General features: G+C 40.8%; 1 protein-coding gene across 2 annotated transcripts in view; it reads right to left on the reverse strand.

The window, feature by feature from the left end:
* LOC117072911 (S-adenosyl-L-methionine-dependent tRNA 4-demethylwyosine synthase TYW1) overlaps window positions 1-16,430 on the reverse strand; it is a 274,209-nt gene that overhangs the window by 219,547 nt on the left and 38,232 nt on the right. For both annotated transcript variants that reach the window (XM_033193369.1, XM_033193368.1), the window contains exon 8: window positions 3,044-3,161. In XM_033193369.1, the coding sequence (XP_033049260.1) occupies window positions 3,044-3,161 (118 nt within the window). The remainder of the gene's footprint in view (window positions 1-3,043; window positions 3,162-16,430) is intronic.

Consider the following 16,430-nt stretch of genomic DNA (forward strand, 5'->3'; position numbering starts at 1 on the left):
TGCAGTGAGCCAAGATTGTGCCACTGTACTCCAGTCTGGGCAACACAGCGAGACTCCGTCTCAAAATACATAAATAAATAATAAAAATAAAAATATCCAGTACCTAATAAGGTAAAATTAGGTCTGACATTCAATTAAAGATATAAAGCATGCAAACAGATAGGAAAACATGACCAATGAGGAAAAAAAATCCATCAACCAAAGCTGATCCAGAAATGACAAAGACATTAGCGGATTAGGACAATAAAACAGTTATAACTGTATTCTACAGGCTCAAAAAGGTAATAGATGTGGAAAATATAAAAAGTCCCAAACTGAACTTCTAGAAATGAAAACTACAATGTCTAAGTTGAAAAATATATTAAATAGGATTAATGGAAGATGAGACATTACAGAAGAAAAGATTACTGAACTTGAAAACATAGCAATAGAAACTATCCAAAATGAAAAGTGAGACAGCAGAAAGAATTTTTAAAAAATGAATAGAACATGAATGAGTTTTAGGTCAAATTCAAGCAGGCTATTACACATATAATTGTAGTCTTCTAGGAAGCAAGTGGGTGAAGGGGGGAATATTTGAAGAAATAATGGCCAAAATTTGTCCGAATTTCATGAAGACCATAAATCCACAAAACCAAGACACTCAACAAAACCCAAATAAAAGAAACATGAAGAAAACTACACTGAGGCACATTATAATGAAAATGCTCAAAATCAGCATTAAGAGAAAATCTTCCAAGTAGCAGGGGGTTGGGAGACGGAGGATCCTATTTAAAGGACCAAACAAAAGGATGATTGATTGCTGAACTCTAATCAGAAGCAATGTGAGCAAGAGGACAGTGGAGTAACATCCGTAAAGTACTGAAAGAAAAAACTGCTGTCAACCTACAATTCTATATTCAGCAAAAAATTACTGAACTTGAAGATACAGTGATAGAAAATGAAGGCAAAGTAAAGCCATTTGCAGATATATGAAAGCTGAAAGAACTCATCACCAACAAATCTGCACTATAAGAGATGTTTAAAAAGTCCTTGGAGTTGCCACAGGTAAATTTAAATGAGAGAAAAGAAAAAAAAAACAAGTAGTCCTTCAGGCAGATGGAAAAGGATACCAGATGGAACACAGACCTACATGAATAGAACATGGTAACTACATGAGTACCGAAAATGGTAACTATATAAGTAAATATATGAGATTCTAAGATTGTAAGTATATAAATCTTTAGTACATAATAGATGCTTTGATTGAATTAAATATAAAAATAGATATTTTTGTTGAAGAAAAAATAATAATAAAGTGTAGGCTTTAGAGGATACGTAAAACACTCAGTGTGCTGGTTTACACCTGTAGTCTCAGCTGTGCAGGGGGCTGAGGCAGGAGGATTCCTTGAGCCCAGGAGTTCAAGGCTATAGTGAGCAATGATCATACCACTGCACTCTAGCCTAGGCAAAAGAGCAAGACCCTACTTAACCAAAAAACAAAAGTAAAATGTGTAATAAAAATTACATACAGGTTAAGAAAGAAATAATGGAAGTACAGTATTGTAAGGTTCTTCTACATATTAAGTGAGATGACATCACTCAAAGATATACTATGAAATGATAAAGTGTAGGCCAGGTGCAGCAGTTCACAACTGTAATCCCAGCACTTTGGGAGGCTGAGGCAGCAGATCACTTGAGGCCAGGAGTTCAAGACCAGCATGGCCAACATGGCGAAAAAATTAGCTGGACATGGTGGCATATGTCTCTAGTTCCAGCTGCTCAGGAGGCTGAGGCAGGAGAATCACTTGAACCCAGGAGGCAGAGGTTGCAGTGAGCCAAGATCTCATGCCACTTCACCCCAGACTGGGTGAGAGAGACTCTGTCTCCAAAAAAAAAAAAAAAAAAAGGAGGTATAGTGTAAAACCTTGAGCAACTATTAGCAAAAATGTTATTGCTAGTAAGCAAACAAAAATATAAAATAGAGTCATTTTTAAAAACTGAATTAATTTGAAAGAACACAGAAAAACAGGAAAAGGGAAATCAAAAAGCAGATGAAATAGAAAATAGCAAGAAAAATTTAAATCTATAATGAAATCACATTAATATAATCTACCCTAATTAAAATATAGACATAGATATTAAAATACATATATATATATATATATTTCTCTAGTGCACCAGACTGACGGTTCCTTGAAGAAGATACAGTTTCCTGTGTTTCTCTGCATTGCCAGACTGTCACATAAAAGGTCTCTCATAAATACAGAGGGGAAGTGGGGAGGGGGAAGGAGGAAAGGAGGCAAGTCTACTGATTCCCATTTTACTACTCTTCCTTCCACAGGAAACTAGTATTATTACTCATTCATGCAACTATAACCTCCTTAATAAGGTAAGACCACAAAAATCCAGATATGACACCTCTACATAAAACACTTCTAATTAACCCAGTCTCTTATCATATGAGCTTTTCTATGCTTTTTTTTTTTTTTTTTTTTGAGACGGAGTCTCGCTCTGTCACCCGGGCTGGAGTGCAGTGGCCGGATCTCAGCTCACTGCAAGCTCCGCCTCCCGGGTTCACGCCATTCTCCTGCCTCAGCCTCCCAAGTAGCTAGGACTACAGGCGCCCGCCACCTCGCCCAGCTAGTTTTTTTTTTGTATTTTTTAGTAGAGACGGGGTTTCACCACGTTAGCCAGGATAGTCTCGATCTCCTGACCTCGTGATCCGCCCGTCTCAGCCTCCCAAAGTGCTGGGATTACAGGCTTGAGCCACCGCGCCCGGCCTCTATGCATTTTTAATAGCTTTCCCAATGACAGCACTTTTGATCTGTGAACTTGACCCGCACTAATAGTAATATCCCAATAAACCAAGCAAAAAGGTAACTCACTGGTCCAAGCAGCCAACAGAAGCGATCCGCAGAAATAAGAAGGTGAATCTTTAGACTGCTATATCTGCCACTATGAACAGCTGCTGAGCTAACTAGAGAGAGACTTCATTCTAGGTATTACATTAGAATGCCTAAGACTATATAGTCATATAACAACAATTCCTGAAGATTTTCACCTTGTTTAGTAAGGGCTTCTCGGAGAGCAGGAGTTATCATAGCTCTTCTTTCACCATCTTCATTCCTCCCCATGTTCCTGAACAAACCAGACTTCTCTTCCTGCTGTTCCTTTTCTCTCTGCATTAAAATAAAAAAGAATGAAATCCAGAATTGGCAACGTGCAATGTAAAAAACAGCACAATCATGAACACCTAGCATCAAAAAAAAGGTCCATTATGAGGCCGGGCACGGTGGCTCACGCCTGTAATCCCAGCATTTTGGGAGGCCAAGGCAGGCGAATCAGCTGAGGTCAGGAGATTGAGACCAGCCCAGCCAACATGGCAAAACCCCATCTCTACTAAAAATACAAAAAATTAGCCAGGGATGGTGGCTCACACCTGTAATCCCAGCTACTCAGGAGGCTGAGGCAGGAGAATCACTTGAACCCAGAAGGTGAAAGTTGCAGTGAGCCGAGATCACACCACCACACTCCAGCCTGAGCAACAGAGAAAGACTCCATCTCAAAAAATAAATTATTATAAATAATTTTTTAATTTTCTTTTAAAAAAGGGCTGTTATGAACCATGGCCCACAAAACCCGTCCTCTCCAAAGTGAACACACTCACAGTGAGACAACAATCTAAAGACATGCCAGGATGCTCTTTTTTAAAGTAACTATATACTCAAACATACACACCCAAAAACCATAAATCTACAATTCACTTATCTAAGTGTCAAACATTTTCAGCAATCTGAGTACAGATAGCTGCCTAACTTCAGCAAGTTGCTTATTTTCTCTGAATTTCAATTTCCTCACCTGAAAAGGGAAAAAAATAACAATAGCAATAGAGAAGAAATATGTTGAAGGTTAAATGAAATAAAATCACAGCACAACCCCTGATGTATAATAGGCATTCAATAAATTATAGCTGCTGCTGATATTACATCTCTAAACCCCCAAAACAAGTGAAAAAAGTACTCGAAGCCACCCTGAGAGCCATCAGCTCAGAGACCAAGTCACCCCACTACCACCAACAGCCTTCCCAATGGCTCCTTCTCCTTTATTTTATTTTTTGAAATGGAGTCTTGCTTTGTCACCCAGGCCAGAGTGCAGGGGCACGATCTTGGCTCACTGCAAGGGTTCAAGCAATTCTCATGCCTCAGCCTCCCGAGTAGCTGGGACTACAGGTGCACACCACCATGCCTGGCTAATTTTTTTGTATTTTTAGTAGAGACAGGGTTTCACCATGTTGGCCAGGCTGGTCTGAAACTCCTGGCCAATGTCCACTTCTAGATGATCCCATGCAGGATATTCTTCTTCAGTGATAGAAAAAGAAACACTTAAGAAATCCGAAGGATAATATAAAACTGATTGTGTTTCATGTTGACTTTGACCACCAGGAAATTTCACCAGCACACCTTTGATTACTGTTATAAAACCTTGCACTATGCTGGTCTTCTATTCATTGTAATTGGCTTGATATGACAAGATGACCCTCATTCCCTCTTTCAATTGATTTCTTCCTCTCTTTTTAAACATTTATTTGTGTATATTTTTAAATATATCGCCCTATCTTTTTGGGAATGGCAGAGTGCTAAGTAATAATTTCAGAGATGACACACAAGATCTGTGTTAGACTTTAGGGGAGATACTCATCAAATCTTACGGACAGCTGCAGAAATTCACAATAACTCATTTTGGCAGTGGTCCTACCATCAAGCCCCAGACCACCTCTGGTGCCTATTTTAAATGTCCAGCCATCCAGCCCCCAGGTGAATAAGTGAAAAGACTCACCGTAACACCCTTTCTACTTTAACATGAGAATACCTCACAGATGAGATCTCAGATCTGCTTCAAACTAAAACAGAAGGGGGTATACAAAGGGTACTTGGGGGAGGATGGCCCGTAAGTTGCTGGTTGATGAGGCCAGGCAATAGGTAATAAGAATTCACTGTATCACTCCGTGTACTTCTGAGAACATTCAATGTTCCCCATACATAGAATGTAAAACAAGATTAAAATTTTTAACACTTGGCCGGGCACATTGGTTCACGCCTGTAATCCCAGCACTATGGGAGGCTGAGACAGGGGGATCACCTGAGGTCAGGAGTTCAAGACCAGCCTGGCCAACATGGTGAAACCCCATCCCTACTAAAAATACAAAAATTAGCCAGGCATGGTGGCGGGCACCTATAATCCCAGCTACTAGGGAGGCTAACACAGGAGAATCGCTTGAACCCGGGAGGCGGAGGTTTCAGTGAGCCAAGATTGCACCACTGCGTTCCAGTCTGGGCGACAGAGAGAGACTCTGCCTCAAAAAAAAAAAAAAAAAATTAACACTCACAGAAAGTAAATGAAATTTGGAGTCAATATCTCTACATTCTCTGTTACTTCAGGGACATGCTCTGAAATAGGAAATCAGTGAAAAAAGTACTTTAGAGAATCAAATGTACCAAATGAGAAAAAAAAAAAAAAAGCCACATTAAGTCCTATCTGTCCTAAAAGTCAGCATTCCAAATTACTAAATATAATCAAAATGCAAGGCAAATGAACATTTTTGCTTCCAGTAATAGAGTTCTTAATTACATACTACTGGATGGAGCTGAAAAAATTCATAAACAAACATCAATCATTTGTTCTTATAATAAATGTAATTAGTTTAATGCTAGGCCTTTTATACAAATAAAAAGGCTCCAGTTATTATTTTGTTAAGATAGTTTAAAATAGAAGGAATCCTTTGCCTTTTGTTTTCCGAGATGAGGCTTCCCTACGTTGCCCAGGCTGGTCTCAAACTCCTGGGCTCAAGTGATCCTCCCGCCTCAGCTACCCAAGTAGTTTGTTTTTTTAATCTAAAAGCAAAGGTGTGAGCTTGATAAAGAAGTCTTGTGATGAAGTAAAACGAACAAATCTCAACCTTGAAAGCATTTAAATTCTCTGAAGCAATTCTATAGCAAGTCTCTATAATTCCTCCACAAATCATGCAAAAAATTGATAAGAGATGGCAGTATTTGCCCTCAAAAGCCTCTGTCACCACAAAACATCACCAGCTTATTTGCTTAACCCAAAGGCCAGATAAATCCAAAACTGGACCCAGGCCCATGACACTGGCCTCTGACCACTGTGCCCAAAGCACCAGACACCCTCTTGGGGTTTTAAACAGAGACTTCTGGCCCCTACAAAATGAACAGACTCCAAAGGACGGCCATGGAATACTGTCCCTGTCCCTTCACTAGAGAAAGTATCTACTATAAAATGTGAGTGTTGCAACCCCGGAGTCAGTCATAAGAGCTATGATTAAACGTCTTGAGCCCTCAGGACAAACAAAATTCATCATTCCTTCCCTCTAAGGCAGCTCAATCCTATCTTCCATATGCAGTAGTAACTTCGTTTCTGAAAAGAAATGTAATGGTTTATAACACTCCGCAAGGGAGTTTAATGCACCATTCAAATTCTAACTCTAATCTGCTAGGTGCAGAGACTGTTTACTCTCTGCCCAGAATATAACAATATAACAACCATGTAAGACCCATATAGTTTTGTGTATTTATTCATTTATAGTTCTTACGTGGCCTAAACAGAAATAAGGAAGATCCCAGAATCAGCCAACCTTGATTTCTTCCTCTCCTGTACCATCCCATTTAAAGATGAGTGGCCAAATTCTGTAACCACATAACCAGCCCAATCTGGTTCAATTACGTGTAGTAAACTTGTAAGCTGTATTTCAGCTGCCATGAACCCCCAGGTTGTAAGTCAGGTAACTCGAGCACATATGAACCCAGTGTGCCCAATGTGTGACACCAGAGGCAATCAGAACTAAAAAGTCAACCACAGGCAGAACTAAAGGGCTCAGATCAGGGAAAAGAGAGAATTAAGAAGCAAGCCTCGGCATTACCTCAGGGCATGTGCCAATCAGATCATGTCTTGGCATCACCTCACGGCATGCTCCAATCAAATCACACCTCCTGGCATCACTTCGTTGCAAGATCCAATCAGATCACACTTCACTAATTATACTGCCTCATGGTAATCCCTCTGCCTATAAAACCTGCCCCAGCCTCTAGCTCAGGGAGACAGATTTGAGTGTTTCTTCCTATCTCCTTGCCAGTCGACTCCCAATAAAGACTTTCTTTTTTCCAAAGCCAGTGCCATGGTTTTGGTTTCTATTTACATCCAGCAGTGAGCCCATTGCCCAGTAAAACAGTTCTAGGGTTTCATTTCCTAACATAACTGTTCTCTCCACCTACAATGCCACCGTTCTTGTCCACGGCCTTGATTTCTCCTAAGGGACGACAGCAAAAGCCAAACTAAATGGTCTCCCTGTTTCCAACCTCCACTTCCATTCCTCCCATCTCCCATACCCATCACACTTGCCTTGAAACAAAACTCATGTCCTAGCCAAGCTGCAGTGGCCTGACATGCAAACAGGAAAGGCAATTACGAGCCAACTTCCTAAGCACTTATGAAAATGGCAATGAAGGCCAGGCGCGGTGACTCAAGCCTGTAATCCCAGCACTTTGGGAGGCCGAGACGGGCAGATCACGAGGTCAGGAGATCGAGACCATCCTGGCTAACATGGTGAAACCCCGTCTCTACTAAAAAAATACAAAAACTAGCCGGGTGAGGTGGCGGGCGCCTGTAGTCCCAGCTACTTGGGAGGCTGAGACAGGAGAATGGCGGGAACCCGGGAGGCAGAGCTTGCAGTGTGCTGAGATCTGGCCACTGCACTCCAGCCTGGGCGACAGAGCGAGACTCTGTCTCAAAAAAAAAAAAAAGAAAGAAAGAAAATGGCAATGAATACACAAAATGTTCTTTATAAACCGACAGGACTACATGAATCTTATAGAATAACAGGAATAAAGCAGTGGTACTAATGTTTTTTGTTTGTTTGTTTTTGTTTTAAATATCATACAATACTGGTTGGGTGCAGTGGCTCATGCATGTAAACCCAGGACTTTGGGAGACCAAGGCAGGAAGATTTGGTTGAGCCAAGGAGTTGGAAACCAGCCTGGGCGACAGAGTGAGATCCCAGCTCTACAAAAAAAACAATTTTTTTTTTTTTTTTTTGGAGACAGTGTCTCACTCTGTCGCCCAGGCTGGAGTGCAGCGGCGTGATCTCAGCTCACCACAAGCTCCGTCTCCTGGGTTCACATCATTCTCCTGCCTCAGCCTCCCGAGTAGTTGAGACTACAGGTGCCCGCCACCACACCCAGTTAATTTTTTTTGTATTTTTTTTTTAGTAGAGACGGGGTTTCACCGTGTTAGCCAGGATGGTCTCGATCTCCTGACCTCGTGATTCACCCACCTCGGCCTCCCAAAGAGCTGGGATTACAGGTGTGAGCCACTGCGGCTGGCAAATTTTTTTTAATTAGCCAGGTGTGGTGGCATGTGCCTGTCATCTGAGCTACTTGGGAGGCTGAGGTGGCAGAATCACTTGAGCCCAGGAGTTCAAGGCTGCGGTGAGCTATGATCATAGCACTGCACTCCAGCCTGGGTTACAAAGCAAGACCCAGTCTCTAAAAGTAAAAAAATAAAAAGATAAAATCATACAATACGATAAAACATGGCAAAAAACTGATTTGCTAAAGACTTTAAAACGCTATATAGTTGGAAACTGACAAACAGGAGTTATACAAGAAACAAGCTTTTTTTGCCAAAACATACATTTATCCCAGGAAAGAGTCTTTCTGATTGTTTGATCCTTTTTTTTGCCATCATGTGATTCCTTTTCTTATCAATTCCTATAGAAAAGGTTGGCTAGGCTGGGAGTGGTGGCTCACATTTGCAATCCTAGCACTTTGGGAGGCGGAGGTGGGTGGATCACCTGAGGTCAGGAGTTTGAGATCAGCCTGGCCAACATGGTGAAACCCCATCTCTACTAAAAATACAAAAATTAGCTGGGTGTGGTGGCAAAGGCCTATAATTTCAGCTACTGGGGAGGCTGAGGCACGAGAATCACTTGAACCCGGGAGGCAGAAGTTGCAACGAGCCGAGATGGTACCACTGTACTCCAGCCTGGGCAACAGACTCTGTCTCAAATAAAAGATTGGCTATAGAATGCCCAAATTCTCTAGAGGTCATTTTTCTAGACAGTCAACCTGGCTAGGCCTGGAGCCATGCCCGCACAAGGTGGGCATTCAGAAAATGTTGGTTGAATAAATGAAGAAATGCCTCCAAACTATCATCAGACAGCTATTTCTAGACCTGGAAATTTAGACCACACTTCTTTCAGTAACTAATTCTAAACCTGGTAACTTTCAATATTAAAAACTCAGGTTGGACGTGGTGGCTCATGCCTGTAATCCCAGCACTTTGGGAGGCTAGGGCGGGCAGATCACTTGGGACTCAGGAGTTCAAGACCAGCCTGTCCAACATGATGAAACCCCACCTCAACTAAAAATTAAAAAATCAGCCAGGTGTGGTGACATGCGCTTGTGGTCCCAGCTACTCGCAAGGCTGAGGCAGAAGAAACACTTGAATCTGGGAGGCGGAGGTTGCAGTGAGCTGAGATCACACCTGGGCAACAAAGCAAGACTCCATCTCAAAAGAGAAAAAGAAAAAAAAAAAACTCTTCTTTATGTTTAATTATACATGAAGTAGAGTTTTAATATTAATCTAAACTAACAAAATTAATTATATCACTGAAAAGGAGTCACAGTAAAAAAAAAAAATTAATATTTAATAACTTGTGCTGTAATTTAACCCCACATTTAGAATCCTATTTCTTTAATAAATGAATCTCCAACATATCACTCACTGGTCATGGTTCAGTTTTAAAATGACCAATTTTCACCATTACTCAAAGATTTTGTATATACTGCATTCTAAAAATGCCTTTTGAACTTGTGGAAAAGCAGTGTGCCCAAGCGTGTCAAGAGCTTTACTCTGACACACTATTTTGGATAACCTACCTTAACAAGATAACGAGATAACGTGGGGACTCACTGTTTTGGATAACCTACCTTAACAAGATAACAAGATAACGTGGGGACTCACTGTTAAGTGCTCCTAGCTACAGAGACCATGGTGAGTCAAGACAGTTTAAGGGCAGCATATTGGGCTTGAAAGGATATCACCTCCTGTTTCTAGGTGAAGTAAACACTCCAAAGCCTTAAAAATAATTCTGAAACTAGCTTCCTGTTATTCCACTGCAATACCAATAGAACTTTATAATCAGAACTGGACATACTGAGATCCTTCTGCAATTTAAATAGCTGGTAAATTGAAATGTTTCTCCAGTGAGTAACTGTCAGGCATTTGCCATTTATTTCCAAAATTAATGATGCTGATGTTAGTGTTTGTCTGCTTAGCCAGAACATTGCTGTGGGGAGTATTTAGCAACATTTATTTACTGCAGGAAAAAAAAAAAAAAAAAGTAGCAATAGGCTTTACAAATCACAACATAAGAGAAACAGAAAATAAACAATATAAAAATTACCAGGCTCCTCCTGACTCATGGTTCTCTAAACACTACAACTTCTCTTCTGAGAACCACCCTTCCCTGGGGAGGCAGCCAAGAGGAGTGACATAGACAGATGAAGTCCAGGCTTGAACCCGTCAATTTACCAGCTACCTGACGATGGACAAATTGCTTAACCTAAGCCTCAGTTGCTTATCTGTGAAATGCTAAATTGCAGATAATAATAGTATGATTATCTCAAGGTCACTGTGAGGATTGAGTGAGATAATCTAGTCTGTATTTTGATTTCTCCTTTTTTCCTTTATTTTTTGAGACAGGGTTGTCTCAGGCTATTGCCTAGACTAGAGTACAGAGGCACAATCTCGGCTCACTGAAACCTCCTTCTCTCAGGTTCAAGCGATTCTCCTACCTCAGCCTCCCGAGTAGCTGGGATTACAGGCGTGTGCCACCACGTCCAGCTAACTTTTGTATTTTTAGTAGAAATGAGGTTTCGCCATGTTTACCAGGCTGATCTTGAACTCCAGACCTCAGGTGATCCACCAGCCTCAGCCTCCCAAAGTGCTGGGATTACAGGCATAAACCACTGCACCCAGCCTCCTAGTATTTTAAACCTACACTGGAACTCTCCTCTCTCCCCATACCCCCTAACCCATTCTCCTATTCAATCAAATCACATTGCCTCCCACTGCCTTCAGGAGAAAGCTCAGCCCTCCACTGCAGGACTTGAGAAGCCTCTAGGATCCTACCCCGTCTTCCTTCTCTATGTCACAGCTCCACACATCCCTACCCCTACTCAACTCTAGGCACACTAAACTGTTTAGGGTTTCCCAAACATGCCACCCTAACACCCCATTCCCCTGACATCTCCATCTGTCTCCCTAACATTCCAGTGTTTCAAAGTTTAGTGCTCTAATTCTTAGAAACTACTCTCATCCTTCAAATTATCTTCAGTCCTAGAAGTCTTAGATATTACTACAAAGGGAGGGAAGCAGAATACCATGGTGGTGTTTTGGTAGGACCAAATCTATCCTATTTGAAGACATATTCTTATATAAGTTAATATTATATTCTAATTATTAACTATTATAGTTAATATATTCTAATTATATTGGAATAGTTAATATATTCTAATTTTAATTATATATATTATACTAATAACATATAATTATATTAGAATAATTAGTTAATATTATATTCTAATTCTAATTATATATATTATATGCTAATATACAGTTATATTAGAATAATTAGTTAATATGTTCTAATTCTAATTATATAATTATTATATAATTCTAATATGATTATATACTTGCTATATAATTAATTCTAATATGATTATAGAATGGTTATACAATTAATTCTAATATAATTATATAATTTTTATACAATAATTCTAATATAATTATATAATTGTTCTATAATCAATTCTAATATAATTATATAATTGTTATACAATTAATTCTAAAATGATTATATATTAATTCTAGTAGAATTAGAATATAATTAGAATTAGAATATAATATTATATATAAAAAATATTAACTACTATGCAAGAAAATACAATGTGGCTGGATTAACTGTTTTAATCTACATAAGAACTTTACAAGGCAGATACTATTATCTCCCACATTACAAATGAGAAAATGGAAGTACAGAGGGGTAAAATAATTTGTCCACATACACAAGCTGAGACATATGACTCCATGAAAGTTAGTATTACTCAAAAACCAGTCTTACAATGACAGTGCTTCAGCCCAACTCTTAAGCACTGGCACATATTACTTCCCCCAACAGTAACAACTAAGGCAATTTCATGCGGTGTGTCATGGATGATCATGTGGAAAGCACTCGGAGAATATGTGTGAACCAGCCCCAAAGAAAATGCCAGAAAAAGCCAGGCTCAGTGGCTCACACCTGTAATCCCAGCACTTTGGGAGGCTGAGGCAGGTGGATCACCTGAGGTCAGGAGTTCAAGACCAGCCTGGCCAACATGGCGAGGCGCTGTCTCTACTAAAAATACAAAAATTAGCCAGGCGTGGTAGCAGGCGCTTATAATCCCAGTTACTCATGAGGCTGAGGTAAGAGAATTGCATGAACCTGGGAGGCGGGAGTTGCCGTGAGACGATATTTTGCCACTGCACTCCAGCCTGGGCGACACAGCGAGACTCTCAAAAAAAAAAAAAAAGAAAGAAAGAAAGAAAAGAAAAGAAAAAAGAAAATGCCAGAAAAAGAAAAGAAAAAGAAAAGCCAAGCAGTAAAACCTCCATTGCCAAGTTTAGTATCCCATATCCCATATAAATCGAAAACAAGATCTATTTGAACACTCTGCTGTAACCTAACAATCATGAAAAACGAAAACTGACAGCTTATTTTCGTGTCATACTAAAGTTGGAAAAAAATAGGTACTTTTCCCAAAGATCTGATGATTTTATGAGAGATTTTTATGAGAAAGTTGAAATATCATAAACCAGCTGCTTAAAGCTCATAAAGCCCAAATTCATTACATTTCAAAAAATAATGTACATGGATGTCCAAAACCTTCATTAATGTTTTCTCCAGTGCCCTCTAATGGCCATAAGATGAAAAAGCAAAGAAAAATACATACCCATAAATTACCCCAAACTCTTCACCCACTATAAACAAAGTTTTTAATTTTTTTTTTTTTTTTTTTTTTGAGATAGGATCTCGCTCTATCACCCAGGCTGGAGTGCAGTGGCATGATCTTGGCTCACTACAACCTCCACCTCCCAGGCTCAAGCGATCCTCCCACCTCAGCCTCCCAGTAGTTGGAATTACAGGCATGCACCATCACACCCAGGTAATTTTTGTATTTTTTGTAGAGACGGGGTTTCGTCATGTTGCCCAGGCTGGTCTCAAACTCCTGAGCTCAAGCGATCCACCTACCTAGGCTTCCCAAAGTGCTGGGATTACAGGCATGAGCCACTGCGCCCAGCTAAACAAAGCTTTTAAATAAAGCTTAACCTGGCAGAAAATACAAAAATCTCTAAATTAGCTATCTCATGCATCATTTTAAGACAATTTCACCGATGAAAATTACTCAGATTTTTAATTAAGAGTCATAACATTACACATTCACTTTGACCCAGGATATCAATATGGGGAATGTGTAAATGTAGGAAAATATTCATACATCTTTTAAAAGTAAGAAAGGTCTCAGACCAGTGTTAATTATAAGAGCAGAAAACTTGAAAGCACATCAAATGACCAACTCTAAGAAAATGTATAAGCAAATTTAAAACGTCTAAGCAAGGCCAGGCCCGGTGGCTCACGCCTGTCATCCTAGCACTTTGGGAGGCCGAGGCGGTGGATCACTTGAGGTCAGGAGCTCAAAATCACTCTGGCCAACATGGTGAAAATCCCATCTCTACAAAAAATACAAAAATTAGGCAGGCATGGTGGCGTATGCCTGTAATCCCAGCTACTCGGGAGGCTGGGATGGGAGAAATGCTTGAACCCAGGAGGCGGAGGTTGCAGTGAGCTGAGATCGCACCACTGCACTCCAGCCTGGGCGACGCAGCGAGACTCCATTTCAAAAAAAAAAAAATTGGCCAGGCGCGGTGGCTCACGCCTGTCATCCCAGCATTTTGGGAGGCCAAGGCAGGTGGATCACGAGGTCAAGGGATCAACACCATCCTGGCTAATACGGTGAAATCCCATCTCCACTAAAAAATACCAAAAAATTAGCCAGGCATGGTGGCGGGCGCCTGTAATCCCAGCTACTCGGGAGACTGAGGCAGGACAATGGCGTGAATCCCGGACGTGGAGCTTGCAGTGAGCTGAGATTGCACCACTGCACTCCAGCCTGGGTGACAGAGCAAGACTCCATCTCAAAACAAACAAACAAACAAACAAAATTATACTGACCAGAGGACAATGGGAGCCTCGGACTTAAGAACAATAGAACCAGTCGGGCATAGTGGCTCACACCTGTAATCCCAGCACTTTGGGAGGCTGAGGAGGGCAGATCGCAAGATCAGGAGATCAGGACCATCTTGGCTAACACGGTGAAACCCCATCTCTACTAAAAATACAAAAACTTAGGGGGTGTGTGGTGGCGTGCACCTGTAGTCCCAGCTGCTTGGGAGGCTGAGGCAAGAGAATAGCTCAAATCTGGAAGGTGGAGGTTGCAGTGAGCAAGATAGCGCCACTGCACTCCAGTCTGGGCGACAGAGTGAAACTTCGTCTCAGAAAAAAAAGGCAAGATTCCATCTCAAAAAAAAAAAAAGAAAGAAATGTTTCACAGGAAAAGAAAAAAGGCAAATGAACAATAAACACAAAATGCATCCGATCTCACTCACAATTTTAAAAATGCAAATGAACACAAAGCTACTATTTTTCAGATTGGCAAGATTTGAAAGACTGATAACACCTCGGATGTACAAAAACAGGTACTCTCAATTCTCTTCTACAATGGAAGCAGAAGGGAAACTTTTTGCAACTTTTACAAGGCAATTTGGAAATATTAAAACTACAAATTCCCTTTGATGCCAGAATTTCAATTTTAGGAATTTACTCTTCAGATAAGTTTATATCAGCCACAAAAAAAATATGAGCAAGAGTATCCATTACAAAAATGAGAAAACACCTCAATGTTAATGAACAAGAGCCAAATAAATTGTGGGACATCATAACGAACTACCTTAAAATGAACCTTACATTGAATTCATCTAATATGACAGGACCAGAAAACTGTCATGTTAAAGGGAAAGAAAAGCAGTCTGCAGACCAGGAGTACAAAATGATACCTGGAAGAATATTGTCAAACTGAAAACTGTGGTTACTATGAAAAGCGGATCCAGGAAAAACAGGAACAGAGGACTGCTGTCTGTGAAATTTTTAAACACATGTAAACAAGGTTTTAAATTAAAGGAGGCCAGGCGCGGTGGCTCATGACTGTAATCCCAGCACTTTGGGAGGCCAAGGCAGTGGATCACTTGAGGCCAGGAGTTTGACATCAGCCTGGCCAACATGGCAAAACCCCATCTGTACTAAAAAAAAATACAAAAAATAGCCAGGTGTGGTGGCATACATCTGTAATTCCAGCTACTCGGGAGGTTGAGGCAGGAGAATCACTTGAACCCAGAAGGAGAAGGTTGCAGTGAGCTGAGATCGCATCACTGCACTCCGGCCTGGGCAACAGAGCAAGATTCTATCTCAAAAAAAAAAAAAACAAAAAATAAAAAGTAATTAATTAATTAAATGAGACTACAAAGAGAAGATCAGATCAAGTTAAAATTTCTCAAAGAAATATCTGAGAAACAGTTTTACAACATTAAAAATGGCTCCCGCGGCCAGGTGCAGTGGCTCACACCTGTAATCCCAGCATTTTGGGAGGCCAAGGCAGGCAGATCATGAGGTCAGGAGTTCAAGACCAGCCTGGCCAAGACGGTGAAACCCTGTCTCTACTAAAAATACAAAAATTAGCCGGGCATGGTGGCAGGTGCCTGTAATCCCAGCTTATCAGGAGGCTGAGGCAGGGAACTGCTTGAACCCCGGAGACGGAGGTTGCACTGAGCCAAGATCATGCTACTGCACTCTAGCCTTTGTGACAGAGCAAGGCTCTATCTCAAAAAAAAAAAAAAAAAAAAAAAAAAAAAAAAGGCTCCCCCAGATCACGGAGATGAAAGAGTAGAAAGAATGGAGGTAATGAGACAGGGTATTTGAAGATTTCTCTGGAGAATGTTGGTAAGGTACTTTAATTTCTCTCCACTCCCTCAAAAGGAGAGAGGCTGCAGGGAGCTGTCAGCCTCTTATCTCTAGCCCCACAAGAAAAGTGCCAATCCCAGCCTCTCAAAGAAGTTGCTCTGTATCTCCCGCCCTCAGAGGATTACAGATTGAGGTATGGCCACCGCCCAGGAAATTTAGAAGCAAACAGATCAGCTACTTGCATTAGCAAGTGAGCACTGCTGGGTAGGAATTGGCCTGTCCCCTCCAAATAAAGAATTCAGGAGTGTTCGCCTGACAGCAG

The sequence above is a fragment of the Trachypithecus francoisi genome, unplaced genomic scaffold (genome assembly GCF_009764315.1).
Source record: "Trachypithecus francoisi isolate TF-2019V2 unplaced genomic scaffold, Tfra_2.0 Lachesis_group4, whole genome shotgun sequence".
Lineage (NCBI taxonomy): Eukaryota > Metazoa > Chordata > Mammalia > Primates > Cercopithecidae > Trachypithecus > Trachypithecus francoisi.